Source organism: Lutra lutra, chromosome 18 (genome assembly GCF_902655055.1).
Source record: "Lutra lutra chromosome 18, mLutLut1.2, whole genome shotgun sequence".
NCBI classification, from domain to species: domain Eukaryota; kingdom Metazoa; phylum Chordata; class Mammalia; order Carnivora; family Mustelidae; genus Lutra; species Lutra lutra.
Genome location: NC_062295.1, coordinates 8,566,975 through 8,583,283, shown reverse-complemented (window position 1 = coordinate 8,583,283; position 16,309 = coordinate 8,566,975). Strand labels below are relative to the sequence as shown.

General features: G+C 55.4%; 2 protein-coding genes across 6 annotated transcripts in view; one reads left to right on the top strand and one right to left on the bottom strand.

Moving 5' to 3' along the window:
- The window catches only part of TVP23A (trans-golgi network vesicle protein 23 homolog A), a 39,352-nt gene extending 37,059 nt beyond the window's left edge, over nt 1-2,293 (top strand). The window contains exons 8-10 of one of the 2 annotated variants that reach the window (XM_047713389.1): nt 738-866; nt 1,503-1,562; nt 2,164-2,293. In XM_047713389.1, the coding sequence (XP_047569345.1) occupies nt 738-866; nt 1,503-1,562 (189 nt within the window). In that variant the 3' untranslated portion in view covers nt 2,164-2,293. Of the gene's footprint in view, nt 1-737; nt 1,791-2,163 lie in introns of those variants that run through there. The other variant, XM_047713388.1, reaches the window with a different exon arrangement.
- The window catches only part of NUBP1 (NUBP iron-sulfur cluster assembly factor 1, cytosolic), a 30,390-nt gene that overhangs the window by 2,780 nt on the left and 11,301 nt on the right, over nt 1-16,309 (bottom strand). For 2 of the 4 annotated variants that reach the window (XM_047713380.1, XM_047713381.1), the window contains exons 5-12: nt 12,714-12,782; nt 10,353-10,385; nt 9,660-9,750; nt 8,842-8,996; nt 6,080-6,190; nt 5,701-5,803; nt 3,239-3,322; nt 2,315-2,540 (exon numbers count right to left, since the gene is read on the bottom strand). In XM_047713380.1, coding sequence (XP_047569336.1) covers nt 2,482-2,540; nt 3,239-3,322; nt 5,701-5,803; nt 6,080-6,190; nt 8,842-8,996; nt 9,660-9,750; nt 10,353-10,385; nt 12,714-12,782 — 705 coding nt within the window. In that variant the 3' untranslated portion in view covers nt 2,315-2,481. Of the gene's footprint in view, nt 1-1,910; nt 2,271-2,314; nt 2,541-3,238; nt 3,323-5,700; nt 5,804-6,079; nt 6,191-8,841; nt 8,997-9,659; nt 9,751-10,352; nt 10,386-12,713; nt 12,783-16,309 lie in introns of those variants that run through there. The other 2 variants (XR_007124383.1, XR_007124384.1) reach the window with 2 other exon arrangements.

Sequence of the window (16,309 nt, the reverse complement as noted above, 5' to 3'; positions counted from 1 at the left end):
AGAGAGAGAGAGATCACAAGCAGGCGGAGAGGCAGGCAGAGAGAGGGGAGGAAGCAGGCTCCCCGCAGAGCAGAGAGCCCGACGCGGGGCTCGATCCCAGGACCCTGAGATCATGACCTGAGCCGAAGGCAGCGGCTTAACCACTGAGCCACCCAGGCGCCCCACAAAGTGCTTTCTTACCCTAGAATGTTCCTAAGTAGGAATAAGCAAGTTCGAGTTCTGAAGTTTTGTTTTACAGGTTGTGAGTATATTCAGACACAGCCTGGAGCCCCCCCCAGGGCTCGAACTCATGACCCTGAGATCAAAACCTGAGCTGAGGCCAAGGGTCGGACGCTCAACCCACTGTGCCACCCAGACGCCCCTATTTCAGTTTTAGGACTCTATTTCATGGCTGTGATTGGGCTCCTTCAGGGAGAAAGCCTCCACAGACGGTCTAAGTAGCCGTGTAATCAGAAGCGGGGGCTCCGGAGTTTGGCTGCGGGTCCAGCTATGCATCAGCTCTGGGACTTCAGGCAACTTTCCTTTCTCTGGGTTTCGGTTTCCTTCCTACAAATTGGGGTGATGAGGGCACCGCCCACTCCGGTGGCGGCTGACTGAAAGATGCCCGTGAGGATTTGAGAAGGCTCGCCAGAGGCTGGCTGTTACGAGGTACAGGCCAGAGCCACTGCTGCGCGGTTTGGGAGGAACATTCCCGTATGTGCTATTGGAAGAACCGCCTTTGCTGTGTCTGTCCGCAGGCCCTTGTGATAGCTGGGATTTCTCTCCAAGCCGCGAACCTGTATGGCTACATCCTTTGTAAGATGGGAGGCGAGAGTGACATCAGCAAAGTCGCAGCCAGTTTTCTGTCCCAGACGGTGTTCCAGACGGTGAGCTGCTTTAGTCTTCCTCCTGGACCCCTGCACTCCACACCCTTCGAGTGCGGGTGGCCTCCGGGCAAATGCAGTTGGAACCTGTTCCCTATCAGCTAGGCTGCTGGGGTCAGTGGTGTGTGTGTGTGGGTATTAAAATCGGCACAACATTACACTGACCACTTGGACCGTTTTTAAATGTACAGGTCAGTGGTGTTAAGTACGTTTGTGCGGTCACGCCACCTTCAGCACTGTCCCTTTCCAGAGCCTCCCCATGACACAGTGATTCCTGGTCTCCCCTCCCCAGCCTCCCACCATCTACTTTGCTCTACGAATCTGACTCCAGCAGGGCCCTTGTGTAAGTCCTTTCGTGATGGCCACTGTTAGTGTTGAGTGATCTAAAAACTACAGAATTAAGTACTACACACACGCCATTTTTTTTAACCTAGCATATATTTCCAGAAGTGTGAGATCTTTTCAAATGGACGGTCTGAGCCATCTTAAAATTTGAACAATGCTACTTTATGCCAACACATTGAGCAGTGAGCCCTGTGGGCTTTCGGTTACATTGTGGGTTTGCTCTGGGCCTTGTATCAGCAGAGTCAGGCCCCTCACGTGTGAGGACAAAGCCCCAGTTGACTTTTCTCCTTACAGGCCAGCCCAGGTGACTTCCAGAAGCATGGCCTCGAGGGGCTGGAGATTCACAAGCATTAGGTAAGAGGCAGGACAGAGGTGGGGGCTGGGGCTCCGCTGTGCGGGGCGGCTAGGGTGCACAGTGGGGAGGGAGCTAGCCAGAGGTATCTGGCCGCTGGACCTTCCCCCGGTTTCCCGGTCCCCCTCCCCTTCCTCACATGGAACAGACACAAACTCCACCACGGGTGCAGGCCAGAGACAGGGGGATGGGAATGAGGGGAGAGGGAGCGAACGAAGGGATCTGCCCATCCTTCCCCAGATGGCCGGAGGGAGCTGGAAAACGGCAGTTACCTCTTCCCCACCCCCGCCGCTTGGTGTCAGTTGTTGTGCGTCTCCTCACAGCGAGAGTTCTAGAGTTTATGTTGGTCTCTCTTATGTAATGAAAAAAAAAAAAAAAAAAAAAAAACCACCACCCTGTAAACGGTCTCATAGGACGGCAGAAATTACTGGGCAGTGAACGCATCTTAGCGTGTGGGGCATGGGCCTGGCCCCCCTGTTCTGTCTACAGGGGTGACTGAAGGGCTCTTCGGGGCTGGTTGCATTTTCCCCTCAATCTAAAGCAGCGGCATTTGGACCATGTTATTCGAAACCATGACTGGATTTTGAGATGGTTCTTTTTTAGGCGAATCTCCTGAGGCCGCAGTGGCTTAAGTAAGAGGTTCTGTCCTTCCGCAAGTTTCCAGCAGAGAACTCCCTGACCAACCAGCTGTCCGTTTTCCGGAAGCAGGCCTTGGGGAGAGGTTTGAGGAGACATTTTTATTCTTAAGACAGCGTGTTTGTAAAGAATGCCTTTATGTGTATGTTGAAAAGTATACAAATAATACGATTAAAGTGTCTGCAAAAATGACTTCACGCCCTACCAGAGTCTGGTCCTTTTCTGCCCAAGACCCCTGCTCTGTCCCCGGGCTGCTCAGGCTGCGCTCCACGTGCAGCTCGTGTCTCAGGAACCAACGAGGTGCTCTTCTTTGGGCTGATGGTGACCACAGAACTCCTGGATCCCTGGACCAGGAGACAACACAGAAGCAGTGAGACTGTGCCCGTCTCTCTGGCAGCCCTGCCTCCGCGGGCGAGGGCCAAAGCCCCCAACGGCTCCACTCCCCCAAAGGCCCTGTTTCTGCCGATGCCCTGACTGTCCACGGGCCTCGGCGCACAGATGGAGACCTTACGTTGGCGCATTCCACAGATCAAGATGCCCGGCATCTTGATACCAATGATACCAATGATACCAATCCGTCCCGGACACTGTTTTCCTGGGCAAAAAGAACTTGTCACAGCGCACCAGCTGACAGCTTTAATGACCTGCTCCACCCCAGTGGCCTTAAAATGCAGGTCGCCACTGGCCACTCCCCAGCACACTCAGGCCTACACGTGGTGGTTTTTTTTCCTTCCTTTCATCCTTCCTTCCTTCCCTCCTCCCTTCTTTCCTTCCTTTCCTCCTTCTTTGTTTCTCTCCTTCTCTCGTCCCCTCTCTCTTCCTCCCTGCCCTTCTTTTTCTCTTTCTTTTCTTTCCCCTCAACGGCTTTCTCGAAGATGCCTGGCTTCCTGAGCTGAGGGGTCATTGCAGCCCCCACGAGCACTACTGTCTCCAGCCGAGGCTGAGTAGTGGTGAGCCTGATGACCCACAAATGGCTCTGCGTGGGACCTTCACACCCAGCCGGGCAGCCCTCTGGACCCAAGGGACTCGCGGGCACACGTACGTTGAATGATACTTCTATAGGCTAGAGCGGCTGCAGAAGCTGGTGCGTCCATCAGAAAAGACTGTCCTTTGTCGCAACTCTTACCTTAGAGAAATGAAAAAAAATTCGTGAAGAAAATAGTGGCAAGGTGAAGTAGGGGCTCTTTTGGGCCTGTGACATGGAGACCTTGAGCCCCTCTGACCTGTGGTGAAGAGCGAAGCAGAGGACTCACACGAGATGAATGGGACACGAAGACATGCGTGGAATGAGACCGCCTAGCCTGGTGCTGTTCTCCCCTCCTCCCTCTGCTCCTCCCTCCACTTTGCGTGCCCCTGAGCCTCAGCGGACCCCCCGGCCCCTGCTCAGCACTATGACAGAAGCATGTCAGTGGTTCTGCTCCCCAACCTCTGGAGGGTCCTGGCAAGGCCAGCTGTCCCCTCAAAGAGCAAAACCAAGGGAGGGAAGGAACGAGGAGAAGGGGGCAGCAGAGGCAGAGCCCAGGCTACCGTGGGAATATGCTGGACTACTGGACTAGGTCTGGGGAGGCCTCATGATTTCAGCTAGAAGTGAGGCTCGAGGCCTCGTGACTTGTCCCAGAGGCCTGCCTGCTAGAAGGCACCTCATTCGCTGGGCTTGGGACAGAGCACAGTTGCACTCGGGGCCCGAGGCTTTGCTATCATCTACTGTGAAGTGCTTTTTTGTGAAAAATGGCCCTAAAAAGAAAAACCTGGCTGAAGCTGGAGCCAGGCAGGAGGGCACACCCTCCTCCCCTTCTGCCAGCCCTGCTTCCTCTCTCCTTCCATTCCCTGCCAGGCGTCCCCCAATCTCTTGCCCGCCACTCCTGTCCTAGGAACCCGGACGCAGGCAGTAGCACACCTAGAGGCTGACAGCACGGAGTGTGCCTGGATACCCCTGGCCACCCCATCACACCCCTCCTGTGCGTCCTCCTGCCTTGAGCGGCCTCTGCGCAGGAGACGCCTGCTCCCATGCCTGCAGGGAAAACGTGGGCAGACTCAGCACCAGGTCTGGTCAGCACACACAGATTCCTCTGCCGGGGGCTTGGACCCTTGCTAAGCAGCAGCGGGCTGTCCGTGTCTCATGCGGGAAAGCATGGAGCAGGGCAGTGCTTCAGGCTGGGGGAGCACACGTGAGGAAGGCTCTCGGGATCTGCTGGGAGCCCGGGTGCTCCAGCAGCTGCTCGTCCCCGCACGGCTCCCCCAGGCCGCACCTCCACACCATGCTCTAGGCCCCGCCTCTCTACTCCCCTGGCAATCTCCCCTGGATGGGCACATCCCACCACGTGCCCGAGACTGCTGCCCAACCCCAGACCTCCCCTGCCTCGAGACCCAGCATGGGAGGGGGAACCTAGCACTCCTCTCAACATTGCGTCCTGTGGTCACTTTCTGAGGGAGGTCCCCATCTTCTAGATGGCTCGAACAACTCCCGGCCTTCTCCCCACCCATCAAAAATCCTATCATCTTCCCGCTCACTGTGTCCCTCCCCCTCTCTGCCAAGGCCCAGGCCCGCAACAAGTGCTAACCTCCTATCCCCCGTTCCCCAGCAGGGCCATTTGGAGGCCTCCCTCTCGTCACTCACCCCCGTGCCCTTGCTCGGTCTCGGTTTCCCACTTCCTAACCCCTGAAGGCCCAGCTCCCAGGCTTGGCTGCAAAGCCGCCCACACCCAGGCTCCAGCCCACCTTCCAGGCTGCTTCCCGGGCTTCCCTGTGGCCCAGGCCCCGCAGCTGACCCTATTGCCCCACCACTTCCGCATGTCACAGGCTTGGCTACCTTAAGCAAGTTTAACTCTACCTCAGGGAAACAACAATTTAGAGGCAGGTGTCCTTTAAGGGGTGGGGGTGGCCCTCCCGACCCTGCCACCCAGCAGCTGACACCCAAGAGTGAACACAGAATGGGGACAGGGTCTACCACCCCCTCCCACAGCCTTGCTGCCGCCCGTGCAGTATCTGGAGAGGACCCGGGGACTCTGGTACTAAAAAGGGAGCATTTTTCATGCAATGGGGCCGCTGTGAGCAGGCCAAGGCTCCCCTCTACTGCTGAGACAGACAGGGCCGTCTGCACCGGGCTGGACCTCCCGGGAGGTAGGACATCTTCCTAAGGGGTTTTCGAGGCTAACTCTGTCCATGACTTTCACCTCAGAAGCCAAGTCCTGTCTGAGACGGGACGCCAGCATGCTCACCTGTTACTTCCACCTCCTGTCCCTTCTCCTTGGTGAAATCCTACCCTGGGACCTCCCAGCACGTCCCTGAGCCATCTGCACCCCACCTTCCAGGACCCACCCCGCCATGCCCCCACACTGAGGGCTGCTCGCTCCTGGGGCGACATGCCCGCACAGTTTATGGTTTCTCTGGGCTGCGGGGGAGCTCCTGAGCGTGGGGTCCTCGTCTGCTACTCCCCTGCCGGGAACCGTGCCCGTGGTGGCTGAGCGGGGTGTGAAGGCCCCGTCCGGCAACGGACTCACCGACCTATGTGTGGGTCCAGAGGCACTTTCCCCAGGAGCGGGATCTTCAGATCCTGGCACATGACCTCTGCACCCCCCGTTGTTGGGGGGAATATCTGAGATTCTTTCTGTGAGGCAAGTCAAAAGGGGAAGAATTAGGATTTTGTTTCAGAGTCATTAAAAATGGACATCTTAAAGCAACTTAGAAAAAAAATGGCTGTCTGAATGTGAAACATTAACCACCAGAAGAAATTTCATTAAATCAGCAATAGAGACTTTTGTGATTCCACTTCCCCAAATGACGGGGGAAAGCAGAAACAGTGTCCCAGAGACCCCCTTCCAGGCTTCCCTTCTCCACGGAGGAAGGGACCCATTGGCTGAGCCCCAGGCGGCCGCGCCCCCACCTTGCACTTGGGGCAGACGAAGACGCTCATGTTCTCCACCACTCCGATGATGGGCACCTTCACCTTGCGGCAGAAGTTGATCTCTTTCCGGACATCCTGGAGGGACACCTCCTGTCAAGGTTCAAAAGACCGTTTGTTTCAAGGTCAAAGTGGAAGAAAGAACTTTTGTGTGGTTGCAGGGACAGCTGGTGAGATGCACCGGGTTCCCCATAAAGCCTCGGAGACTAATTCAGCAAGTATCTCTCTAGTCCCAACCATGGGCTGAGCCCTATCCTAGGGGCTATTTCCCCCCAAACCCTAAGAGGATAAACATGAACGGCCAGATAGCAAACTTACAATTAATGCACAGAAAAGTAACCTTTTGTAATATCCCCACATTCTAGTTTCTCATCAACATACTACACTGAGCCAAACTGTGCAGTATTTTCTAGACTGGGGGATAGGAAAGGGTGGCCTGTGGGCCCAGTCTGGACATCTGTTTTTATTTTTGTTCAGACTTAGTTATGAGAGCAGAAAGAGAGTGGGAGGGGGGTGGCGGGATGCGTGAGGGGGAGAAACTCAAGCAGACTCCACACTGAGCATGGAGCCTGACCCGGGCCTTGATCTTATGACCTGAGTTCATGACCTGAACCAAAACCTAGAGTTGGATGCTTAGCTAGGCCATGAGGCGCCCTCACTTTTTTTTTTTTTTTCTAAATAAACTTCTAGACATAGCCACGCCCATTCCTCTACATGTAACCAGGGTCTGCTTTTGTCCTACAGTGGTACAAGGGAATGTTTGGGACAGAGGCCCAGGGTAAAGGGTACAAAGGGTAAAATACTTACTACCCTTTATTGAAAAAGTTTGCTAACCTCTGATCTAGACTATTATAAACACAAACAACTTTACGGACAAGAAGAAAATAAGGAATATTCCCATATTCAGATAAAATTCACCTCTGAACTCTAAAACCCCCTTTTACAGTGATAAGTAATGTAGCCTCCTGGCTTGGAATCTTCTCTACTCCCCCCGGGGTCATGGGGTCACAGACACACTATTCCTAGCTTCCTGTTGTCAAGTAACTGGGCTCCCAAAGGCTCAAGGCTTCGAGCCGCCTCTCCTGCGGCACACATTTGGTTCTCAGTCCCTTTGAGACCGAGGTACAGACAAAAAGGCATTTAATTAGAAAATAAGTTGGTTTCAACTGGTCATAGCAACTCTGCGGTTCTCTCCTTAGTGGTCCTATGAGAAAAGGGCCTGCTTTGTCAAACAGGACCCCCAAAAGAGAGCTGCCTGCCTGTGCCCGCAGCCGTGAAGGACTCTGAGAAGGTGGGTGACCCTACTGTTAAGTCACGCTCTCCAGAGAAGTTCCACACAAAGAGGACACAAATGCCGAGCATCTTCCCACAGCTTCCTGGAGAAGGGCCAGCAACTGCTCAGTCTGTTTCCCTCCTGACCCCAAGGGGGACGTCATGCTCAGTTTCATAATAAATGTGGCTCTGGGGAGGCCATCTTTCCACCAACTGCATTGTCGCTGTTTCTTAAGAGATGATTTTAGAGTGGTTCTATGTTCACAGCAAAACCGAGCAGCAAGAGTTCGCGTGTGCCCCTTGCCCCCACACCCATAAACCACCCCACCAGCGACATCCCACATCACACTGCTCCGTTCCAGATAGACTGTCTTCCTTCCAGGTAACGTGGCTGGGACCCACTCATGACCACACTGCTGGTAAAAGTTCAAAACCACTGTTAAGTCCATCTTCACTACCACCCGCTGGGCCAGGTGCTCCCCACCTCTCGCCACTTAAGTGGTGTCCTGCCCTTCCCTGTGACCCCAAGACCCTCTCCACAGGGCACCAGAGTGCGGTCATACACACATCCTGTGCCAGCACTCGCTGACCCGGGCACCTTCGTGTGGCCCCTGGTGTCTGTTACACGTTGTTGGAGCGCAGTGTGTGCCTCACGTCCAGTACCCACCTTCCTCTGTGAGCCGCACAGGGAGGCACAGGGGGCCGTGAGGGAGGGCCGCCCTGTTTCTCCCCTGGTGCCTGGCACGCTGGTGGTCTGGTGAGGCCTGAGGGTGGGATGGACTGATCCATGGACAGACTAAAGCCTCCCTTGCCTTTTTTTCTTAGGAGTGGAGAAGAGTATCATGGACAAGAAGGTCCAGGTGAATGGAATAATCTATTATTTTCTTGGCAACGACAGTAAAGCCTGTTGCAGACCTGACTGCATTTATTTACTGCTGGATTCACTCCAGAGGACACCCCTGCGCTCTCCTCAGTCTGGGTGCAGCATGGCTTCGAGGTGACTGGGGTGGGCACTGCTGGAGAAGGGGCCAGGACCACGGTGGCTTCTCCAGAAATCGGTCTATACCCTAGGCCGGCTCTACGGGAAGCCGGGCAAGGCGCACGGAAGCAGCACGCAGGCCGCGGGGACTGCTGCGTGAAGCACAGTAAGGGTGACATGACCTCGAGGGACAAGCCGGATTCTAACGGCACCAGGGGTCTTGCCAGCTTTCTGAGGGAAATGGGAAAGGCCACTGTGAGCCAATGCGGCTTTTACCTGGGGACAGGAAAAACTGTGGAATGCTTATTTGTGAACAGCAAATGCCTGGGCCCCAGATACAGCTTCTAACCCAGTTTCTGGAGGTCCACACTGAGGGCTGCTGGAGCGCCACGTACTGGGGAGCTGCTCTGGGAAATGGGTCCGGAGGCTGTGTCAGAGACAAACCTCCGACACGGCCGAGTCCGGTGCCAGCAGCCCCCGGGCGCCCGCTCACCTGAGGTGTGGTGATGATCACGGCCCCGTCGAGGCGCGCCGCCGACAGGTACTGCACGACCGACAGGTGTTCGTCTGACGTGCCGGGCGGGGTGTCCACGATGAGGTAGTCCACCTCTCCCCAGTCCACGTCACGGAGGAACTGCTTGATCATGCCTGCGGAGAGCGCGCCACAGAGCCGCTGAGGCCTCTGCTCTCCCTTCTCCGTACCTGCAGCCCCTCAGGCACTTTGGGATTCTCAGGGGCCCCGGCCTGTGCTGTCTGTCAGCGGTGGCTGCAATGACCAGACATGTCGCCGGCACGACTTGGGGGGGGGGCGCGGGGGGCACTGGCATCCAGACGGTAGAGGCAGGGGTGCGGCCAGCATCCTGCGGCCTGCAGCGCAGTCCTGCCCTCCCCTAACCAAGGACTGCCTGGCCCCCGACAGCAACGGTGCCAAGGCCGAGCAACCCTGCCCGGTGAGGGCCACTCCTGCCTGCTTCCCTTAAGCCTCCTGCCCAACCACCCTGGTAGTTACCTCACACGCTTCCTGCACGCAAAATACTGTGAAACCACAGTGAAACAGCCCTAGGGTTACCTAGCCTTCAAAGACGGAAAGTCGCCGTAGGTGTTACAAATGATAAAACAGCGTCTGTTAGCTCCCTTGCTATTTCTATAGCTCTCTGCAGCCGGTGCAGAAGCGGCCGGATACTTCACCGCAATGCTCCGGAAAGCCGGCAGAGGACCGTTGCCACCGTGACGGGAGACAGTGCAAAGGAAACCTCAAGCAGCTCTGCTCTCGGAAGACCGTGCTCGCAGAGAGAAAGCAGAGGGGCAAACCATTTTTCTTTGGTCCCCTCCAGATGACGGCGTCGTCAGGACTGCTGAGCAGGAAACCGACTGACATCACCCCCAGGTTGTCTTCCACGAACTGGAGAGGATGAAGCAGAGAACACTGAAAACCACAGCACAGGGCACTTCCTTGTCGTTTATCGGAGCTCAGACTGAAAAGGCCGTTTTGAGAACAAAATGACCCTGGGATCTCTGGGTCTATTCATTTTTTGATTCCACAAATCATTGTGGGGGGAAGAAGGGCTACCATCCTGGGGGACCTGCACGGGGTGCCCCGGGGCCACGTGCAGCAGTGCGGGAAGCACGGCGCAAGCACGTCCTTGGCTGCCCTGGCCTAGGGTGGCAAACTGTGGCCAAACCTGGCCCAACTCCGTGTTTCCTATAATGTTTTATTGAAACACAGCCACTCATTCGTTCACGTACTATGACTTTCCCACTATAATGGGATAGCGTGTGGCCCATAACAGGGAAAATACGTACTGTCTGACCCTTTATAGAAACGCTTTGCCAATCCCTGATCTTACCTGTGCTCCCTGAGTCTAGAAGAGTGGCCCAGTCAATACTTGCTGACAGATAAACAGCTGGGCTGGGGACCGTGCTGCATGCCCAAACCGTGTCCGTTCTGAACACGTGGCCCAGGGCACACTGCCCGGCAAATAAGGCAAAGATGTGAAAACTCACCACTGGAGACCAGCCCGAGCCACTCTGGTGAACCTGCAGGGACACGAACACCGATGTTTGCTGGTAAGAAACGAGATGCCGTGGACGCGTTGTTCTGACACACTCAGATTTACGCGTTAGGAAGACGATTTTATAAAACACAGTTCATCGTTTTAAATGCCACCACTCAACTCTGACTTGAGAGTCAGCAGCTGGGGTGAGGCCATGGGTAACAGAAGCTGTGCTTCCTACCCCCCCCCCCACCCCCACGCCTCGGGCTGGGTTTTTCTGAAATGCTTAGATGAGTCCAGGCAGGGAAGCAAGCTTGGCCAAGCTCGCACAGAATTTGGGGTGTAACGTGTATTATAAGCGGGGCAGGAATCAGGCGGGGGTTGCTGAGCAAACGGGGCCAGGCTGCCTCGGTGCACATCCGGGAGTGAAAGGCTTGGCTTCAGTGAACCAGGGGGACCAGACCCTGCCCTGGCCTGCGCCGGTCTGCTGCACCTCCCGGGGGGAGGGGGCCAAGAAGCTCACGGGGCCCCCTCGAGATTCAGATGCTGTCCTTCCAGTAGGTGCTCGGTAATAGCCGGCATCCTGCCCCATACTGCCTCCTCATCCTGAGACTAGAACTGACTCAAATGCCAAGTACACATCAGTCTTACCACGTGGGCCTTACAGCAACCCTGGAGCCAAAACAGAACCCGTTTTCTTTTCTCAACAGTCCTACAGAGGCCTAATTCACATACCACACCAGTCTCCCGTTCAAAGCATACACATCCATGGCTTTCGGGCTATTGCCAGAGCTGGGCACCCACCACCAGTCGGCTGGAGAACGTTTTCATCGCTCCAGGAAGCTACCCTAAGCCCTGTGACGGTCACGCCCAATCCTTCCACGTCCCCTCCGCCGCCCCCCATCCTAGGTGACCCCCATCTCCGCTCCGTGTCCACAGATGTGCCTGCTCTGGACACCTCACAGAAATGCAACCCTTGGGTGCCTGGCCTTAAGGTCTTCTCGATTTTTACGTACTTCGCAAATTCCAGTACAGTGAACGTGCAACGCTGCCTCCGTCTCGGAGGGATGTCACGGTGATGCAACGCCTGCACGCTGAGTCCGTGCTCATCACCCCAGCGGTGCGCTCAGTCCTCGGCACCTAGTTCTCCCAGCTCTTAACAACAGCCACCCTTCATGCCTATGGAAACTCATTCTGCATGGGGGCAGGCCCGGAAGACGGATAAATGAAAAGAGCCGTAGCGCAGGAAGAACAAAACGGCCGAACTTCTGCTCTCTCGCACCATGTGAACTATCAGTGCCGACAGAATCCTCGCAGACGGTGTGGTGGGTGCCCAGAGCCCGCAGGCCAGCAAGCGCAGCCGTGCAGTGGGTGCACGCCACGGGGCCTGCTACCGATGGGGGTGCGCGGGCAGACGTGCGCCCTGCAGCTCGGCCTCCACCCTGGACGGTCTCGCGCCCTTCCCAGCACCCTGGGCAGCATATCCCAAGCCCCGAGCAGAGTCCACAAGCCCAGCCTGTCTGCTTCTGGCTCCTGTCCCCTCCCTTTGTCCCTCTGCCACTGTATGGAGGACACGCCTGCTTCAGCCATCCTGTACTTGCTCTCGTGGCCCAGAAGGCTCTTCGCCCACTCCCCACAACAGAGGGTGCCCTTGGCTGCACCTTGACTCGCCCCAACCCCTTACCCAGCCTTCATCCTCTACTGTCTATCAACTGCCCCTTCCCCCAGGGCCGGGGGCTTCATCTGCCTCGTTCACCACTGTACCCCAACCCAGCAGAGCCCAGCAATCACATCAAGAATGAGCCCGTCTGACACCCTGGGAACATCCTAGCCCCCCATCCCCATTTCAGTGCACTGCCTTTGAGGGGGCCCCTTTCCAGAACAGCTTCTTGGCACTCAGGACAGGAGGGGGTGGCCAGCACCTGCGTGGACTGCTGTGGTGCTGCAGCCCTGTCCCCACCCCATGTCACTCTGCCACTCACAGTCTCAGTTCCCCAGCCAGGGGTGACAACAAGGGCAAAAACATTCCCTCGTTTCCAGAGTACAGACACCTGGCAAGGACTGGTCTAGCTTTCCCAGGCTTTGCGACGTCTCTGTGCCCTACTTCCACATTTTACTTGCTGTTTCCCTTCCCCTCTGAGAAGGCACTGAAACTGAGGGTTCTCAAATGGCGCAGGCGTACTTGACAGTCCTAGTCCTCCAAGTTCACAGTGGCCGCTGAGGCAGACAGACGGACTGCTGAATGTGCACCTGGGTTCAGCATGGCCGTGTAAAAGCGCACGGCTCTGCCGACCCCTCTGTGTGAGATTACAGTCCGGGGCCACGGCATGCCGTGGGAATACTTTCCTGCGGTTCCTCCTAGGCTTATTACCTGTTCTCCTTCCAAGCCCATTATCTTGGGAATTGACGGCCCACATATATCAATGTCCAGAAGAGCGACCTGGGAAAAAAGAAGAGACCAGAACAGTGATGCAACTGAATGTACAATCTTCCAGATGTGCACCAGTGGGAAAGGAGGAAGGAGGAAATGAGGAAGGGGAGAAGATGGAAAGAAATGGAGTCAAATGAGGACCGAGTAGAGTCTCGGTCCCCATCCCCCATGTCTAGCCTAACTCTGGGGTGATCTTCTGAAGCCGGCGTCAGGTCCCCTAAAGATTCGGGCCCAGCCACCATCTACTTGGCCTTTACCATGGGCCTGAGGGGCGGGTATTGTGATCCCGGCTTTCCAGAAGAGGGAATGGAGGTTGGAGAGGCCCAGGGATGCGTTCAGTAAGCAAGCAGCAGAGCCAGGACCTAGCCCGAGTTCTGGCGACTCCCCCACCAGGGCTCCTTCCATTAGCCCAGGAGGACTAGAGAGGAGGGCCCAAGTGGAAACTCCCACCAAGCTCTGACCGAGCTGTGCTGTGATCCCGAAGGTTAATGATGGCTTAGCCTCAACTTCTAAAATAAGAAGGAAGACTAGAAAAGCTCTTTGCTGGTGATCTCTGCAACCTCCAATCACTCCTTCCACCCCAAACACCCTGCTTTCTTGGTGTGATAAACGAGAAGGTCTGAGACAGTCTCCAGGAGCCATCTGAAGAGCAGAGTTAATATTCATCTTGAAAGGTCAGATACCAAGCATCCAAAGTGCACCACGTCTGGGTAACTTTTTAACTTGCCCCGAATTGGTTTCTTGCTTCCCGCTTCACTGCCCCCTGCAAACCCCTACCTCCTGCTTCCTCACACCCGTGATCACGAAGACTGTTCATCCTGAGACCAGCCGCCTGCCTCCCCCGCCCTCTGCTGGACCAGCTGAAGAAAGCACCAGAAGGATGCCGTCGCCGCACGGCAAGGCCGGTGTGTGTTAATGATGCACAAACATTCTATCTCGGAGACTCACGATTCACGAAACTACACCATTACTATGACCCTAACAGACTTCACAGTACTTTCGGTTTCTAGCCACTCTGTCTCTGCGCCCTTTCTTTCGGGAACAATTTAATGTTTCAAGGAACTAAACTCCCCAAGGGGGTGAGTCTTGAGTGAAATGACTCAAGGAGGGAGGAAACATATCATAGGCACTCACGCCCATGGCGGTACCCAAAAAGGCTGTGAATGGCCCTGCTATTCAGACCCCTGAGGGGCTCTGTGTTCTGTCCCTTTCAGACTTCCTGTTGAACCTGTCCCTACCTTAATATCCATCCAACTGGACTCCCTTTCTGCTCAGGCCAGAGAACCTGAGCAGAGAAACGTGCCTGAGGAAATCCTACCAGGGCCTCTGGGGAAGGTGCTAGAACCCTGATGAGACAAGCAGACTTCGCCACACACCTCTCTCCCAGCCAGAGACTGGTGGAGCAAGATGGTGTCAGGATCTACAACTTTCCCATACCCAGCACACCCAAACTCCCCCTTAAGAAGAGGTCCTGGGAGGTGACTCTTGGCACTCCAAGGCTGTGTCACCTCATACAAATGGCTTCTGTCAAACAAATGTTCAGGAGACCATCAGGCCCCTTCCAGCTCCAAAGTCTACTAGCCCTAGAGATGGGCCTCAAACACTTTAGTCCGGAAGCCCCCAGAGCAGACCTGTTATCTGCAAGGCGTGCTATAGCTCACAAGGCAGGACGACCTCCTGGTCACTCGTGGGAGCTGGTGCCCCTCCCATGGAGAAGCAGGATGTGAGTCTGCAGTGTCTCCCAGCTCAGGTGTCCTGCTCCCCTCACTACAACTCACACATGCCCGGCCCGCCTGTGAACCAGGGAGGCAGTTCCCAATTCTGCTCTCTCTTGGCTCATGCCCTTTGCTAACGAGCTGCTGGACATCTGCCTGCCTTGAGCAGAAGAGCCCTGCTCAGAGGCAGGGATGAGCTTCCACTGGACAGCAGACAGGAAAGGGACCAGGAGTTTCTCTCCTGAATTGAGGCAAGGAAGAAATGTGTGCTGAGAGTGATCAGCCAGACTCAGGGTCTACTGTCTGTCACTATCCCGCACCCTCTGGAGACAGGGCCATTCCCAGTCACGAGTGGGATCTTGGAGGAAATACACTTTTCTTAGTGTGGACTTTTTTTTTTTTTTTTTGTAAGCCACCACCACATAAACAAATCCAGCTTCTCTAGCCTGATTTCCACACTGGACGGTGCGTTTTCCTTCACTTGCCAAGTCCAGGCAACTACGTCACAACAGAATTATATAAAAGCACAATTTTACATGGGCCCAGCACGCTTCCTCTGCGCCACTCTGCTAAAAGCACAATTTTACATAAACAGCTCTCTATCTCCAAGGGGTTACTTGCTTCTGGCCTGGTTAAAGCCCATCTTCAAAGGGCTGCTTAAGAAAAAAAAAAACAAACAGAGGAATATAGGGGAAGGGAAGGAAAAATGAGTTAGGATGAAATCCGAAAAGGAGACTCGTAACTCTAGGAAACTAAGTGAAGGCTGCTGGGGGGGCAGTCGGGTGGGGGATGTACCTGGACGATGGGGATTAAGACACTGCATGTCACGGGCACTAGGTATTGCAGGCAACTGGTGACTCACTAAATTCTACCCTGAAACTCGTAATACGCTATGTTAATCAGTTGATTTTAAATAAAAAGAAAATTAATGCACACACAAAATAAAATATGCCTGACGGCTTCTAAAAGCAAAGAACACTCCGGATGGTATGGATACTGTCTCAGAGAAATCATCAGTGTTTGGCCAACCAACTGGCCAATACGCATCTGACCCTCAAATGTCAGGAGACGGTTAACAGAGCACATCAGCAGTGCGCTTGCACCTGCTCAGCCCCGTAGTTGGTGGGGGTGGGCCACAAGCCCGGCACTAAAGCAGAACTAATCACCCTGCTCCCCCGCGATCCAGTTAGTGGGTAAAGGAATGACGCCTGCTATCACAGACATTCACTGAACACTTACTACGCAGAAGACCTCAGACTCCGGCCTCATTTGTCCCCTGGCTCTTGTTATACTCACCGCCCTCATCTGGGCCCTCGTGGCTGCTCCCGGAGACACGAACACCATCTCCCACCTGGTTTCCTGTCCCCTCTAATGACACCCAATCACACACTCGGCTGACGGTCATTGCGAGGCTCCTCAAGCAATGCTCCAATCCTGCCTCTCTGCTTTCCAGATGCCTTAGCAAGTCCTTCAATGCCTCCCCGGTCTGGCCCAGCCTCCTCCTCGGGCCCCCTTCACCGGAGAAGCCCCACCAGACTGCCCGCCACAAACACTTTCCATCCGTCCCCACCACAGGCCAGAGGCTGCCTTCTCTAAGCCCAGGGGACCCTCCCAGGCTCCCTTCCCTTGTCCCAGATCCCTAGAGCACATCTCGGAGGGTGGATGCCAGATTTCAGAGAAGCCCGCCTCAGCCACTGGCAGGCCAGCATTCTAAAATGCTCAGAACAGAAATGAGGAATAAGGGAGAATTCAGAGCCTGGGTGCCTGAGAGGAGGACCGAGCATGACAGGTCACCAAGTCCAGCCTCTTCCCTCCGGAGAA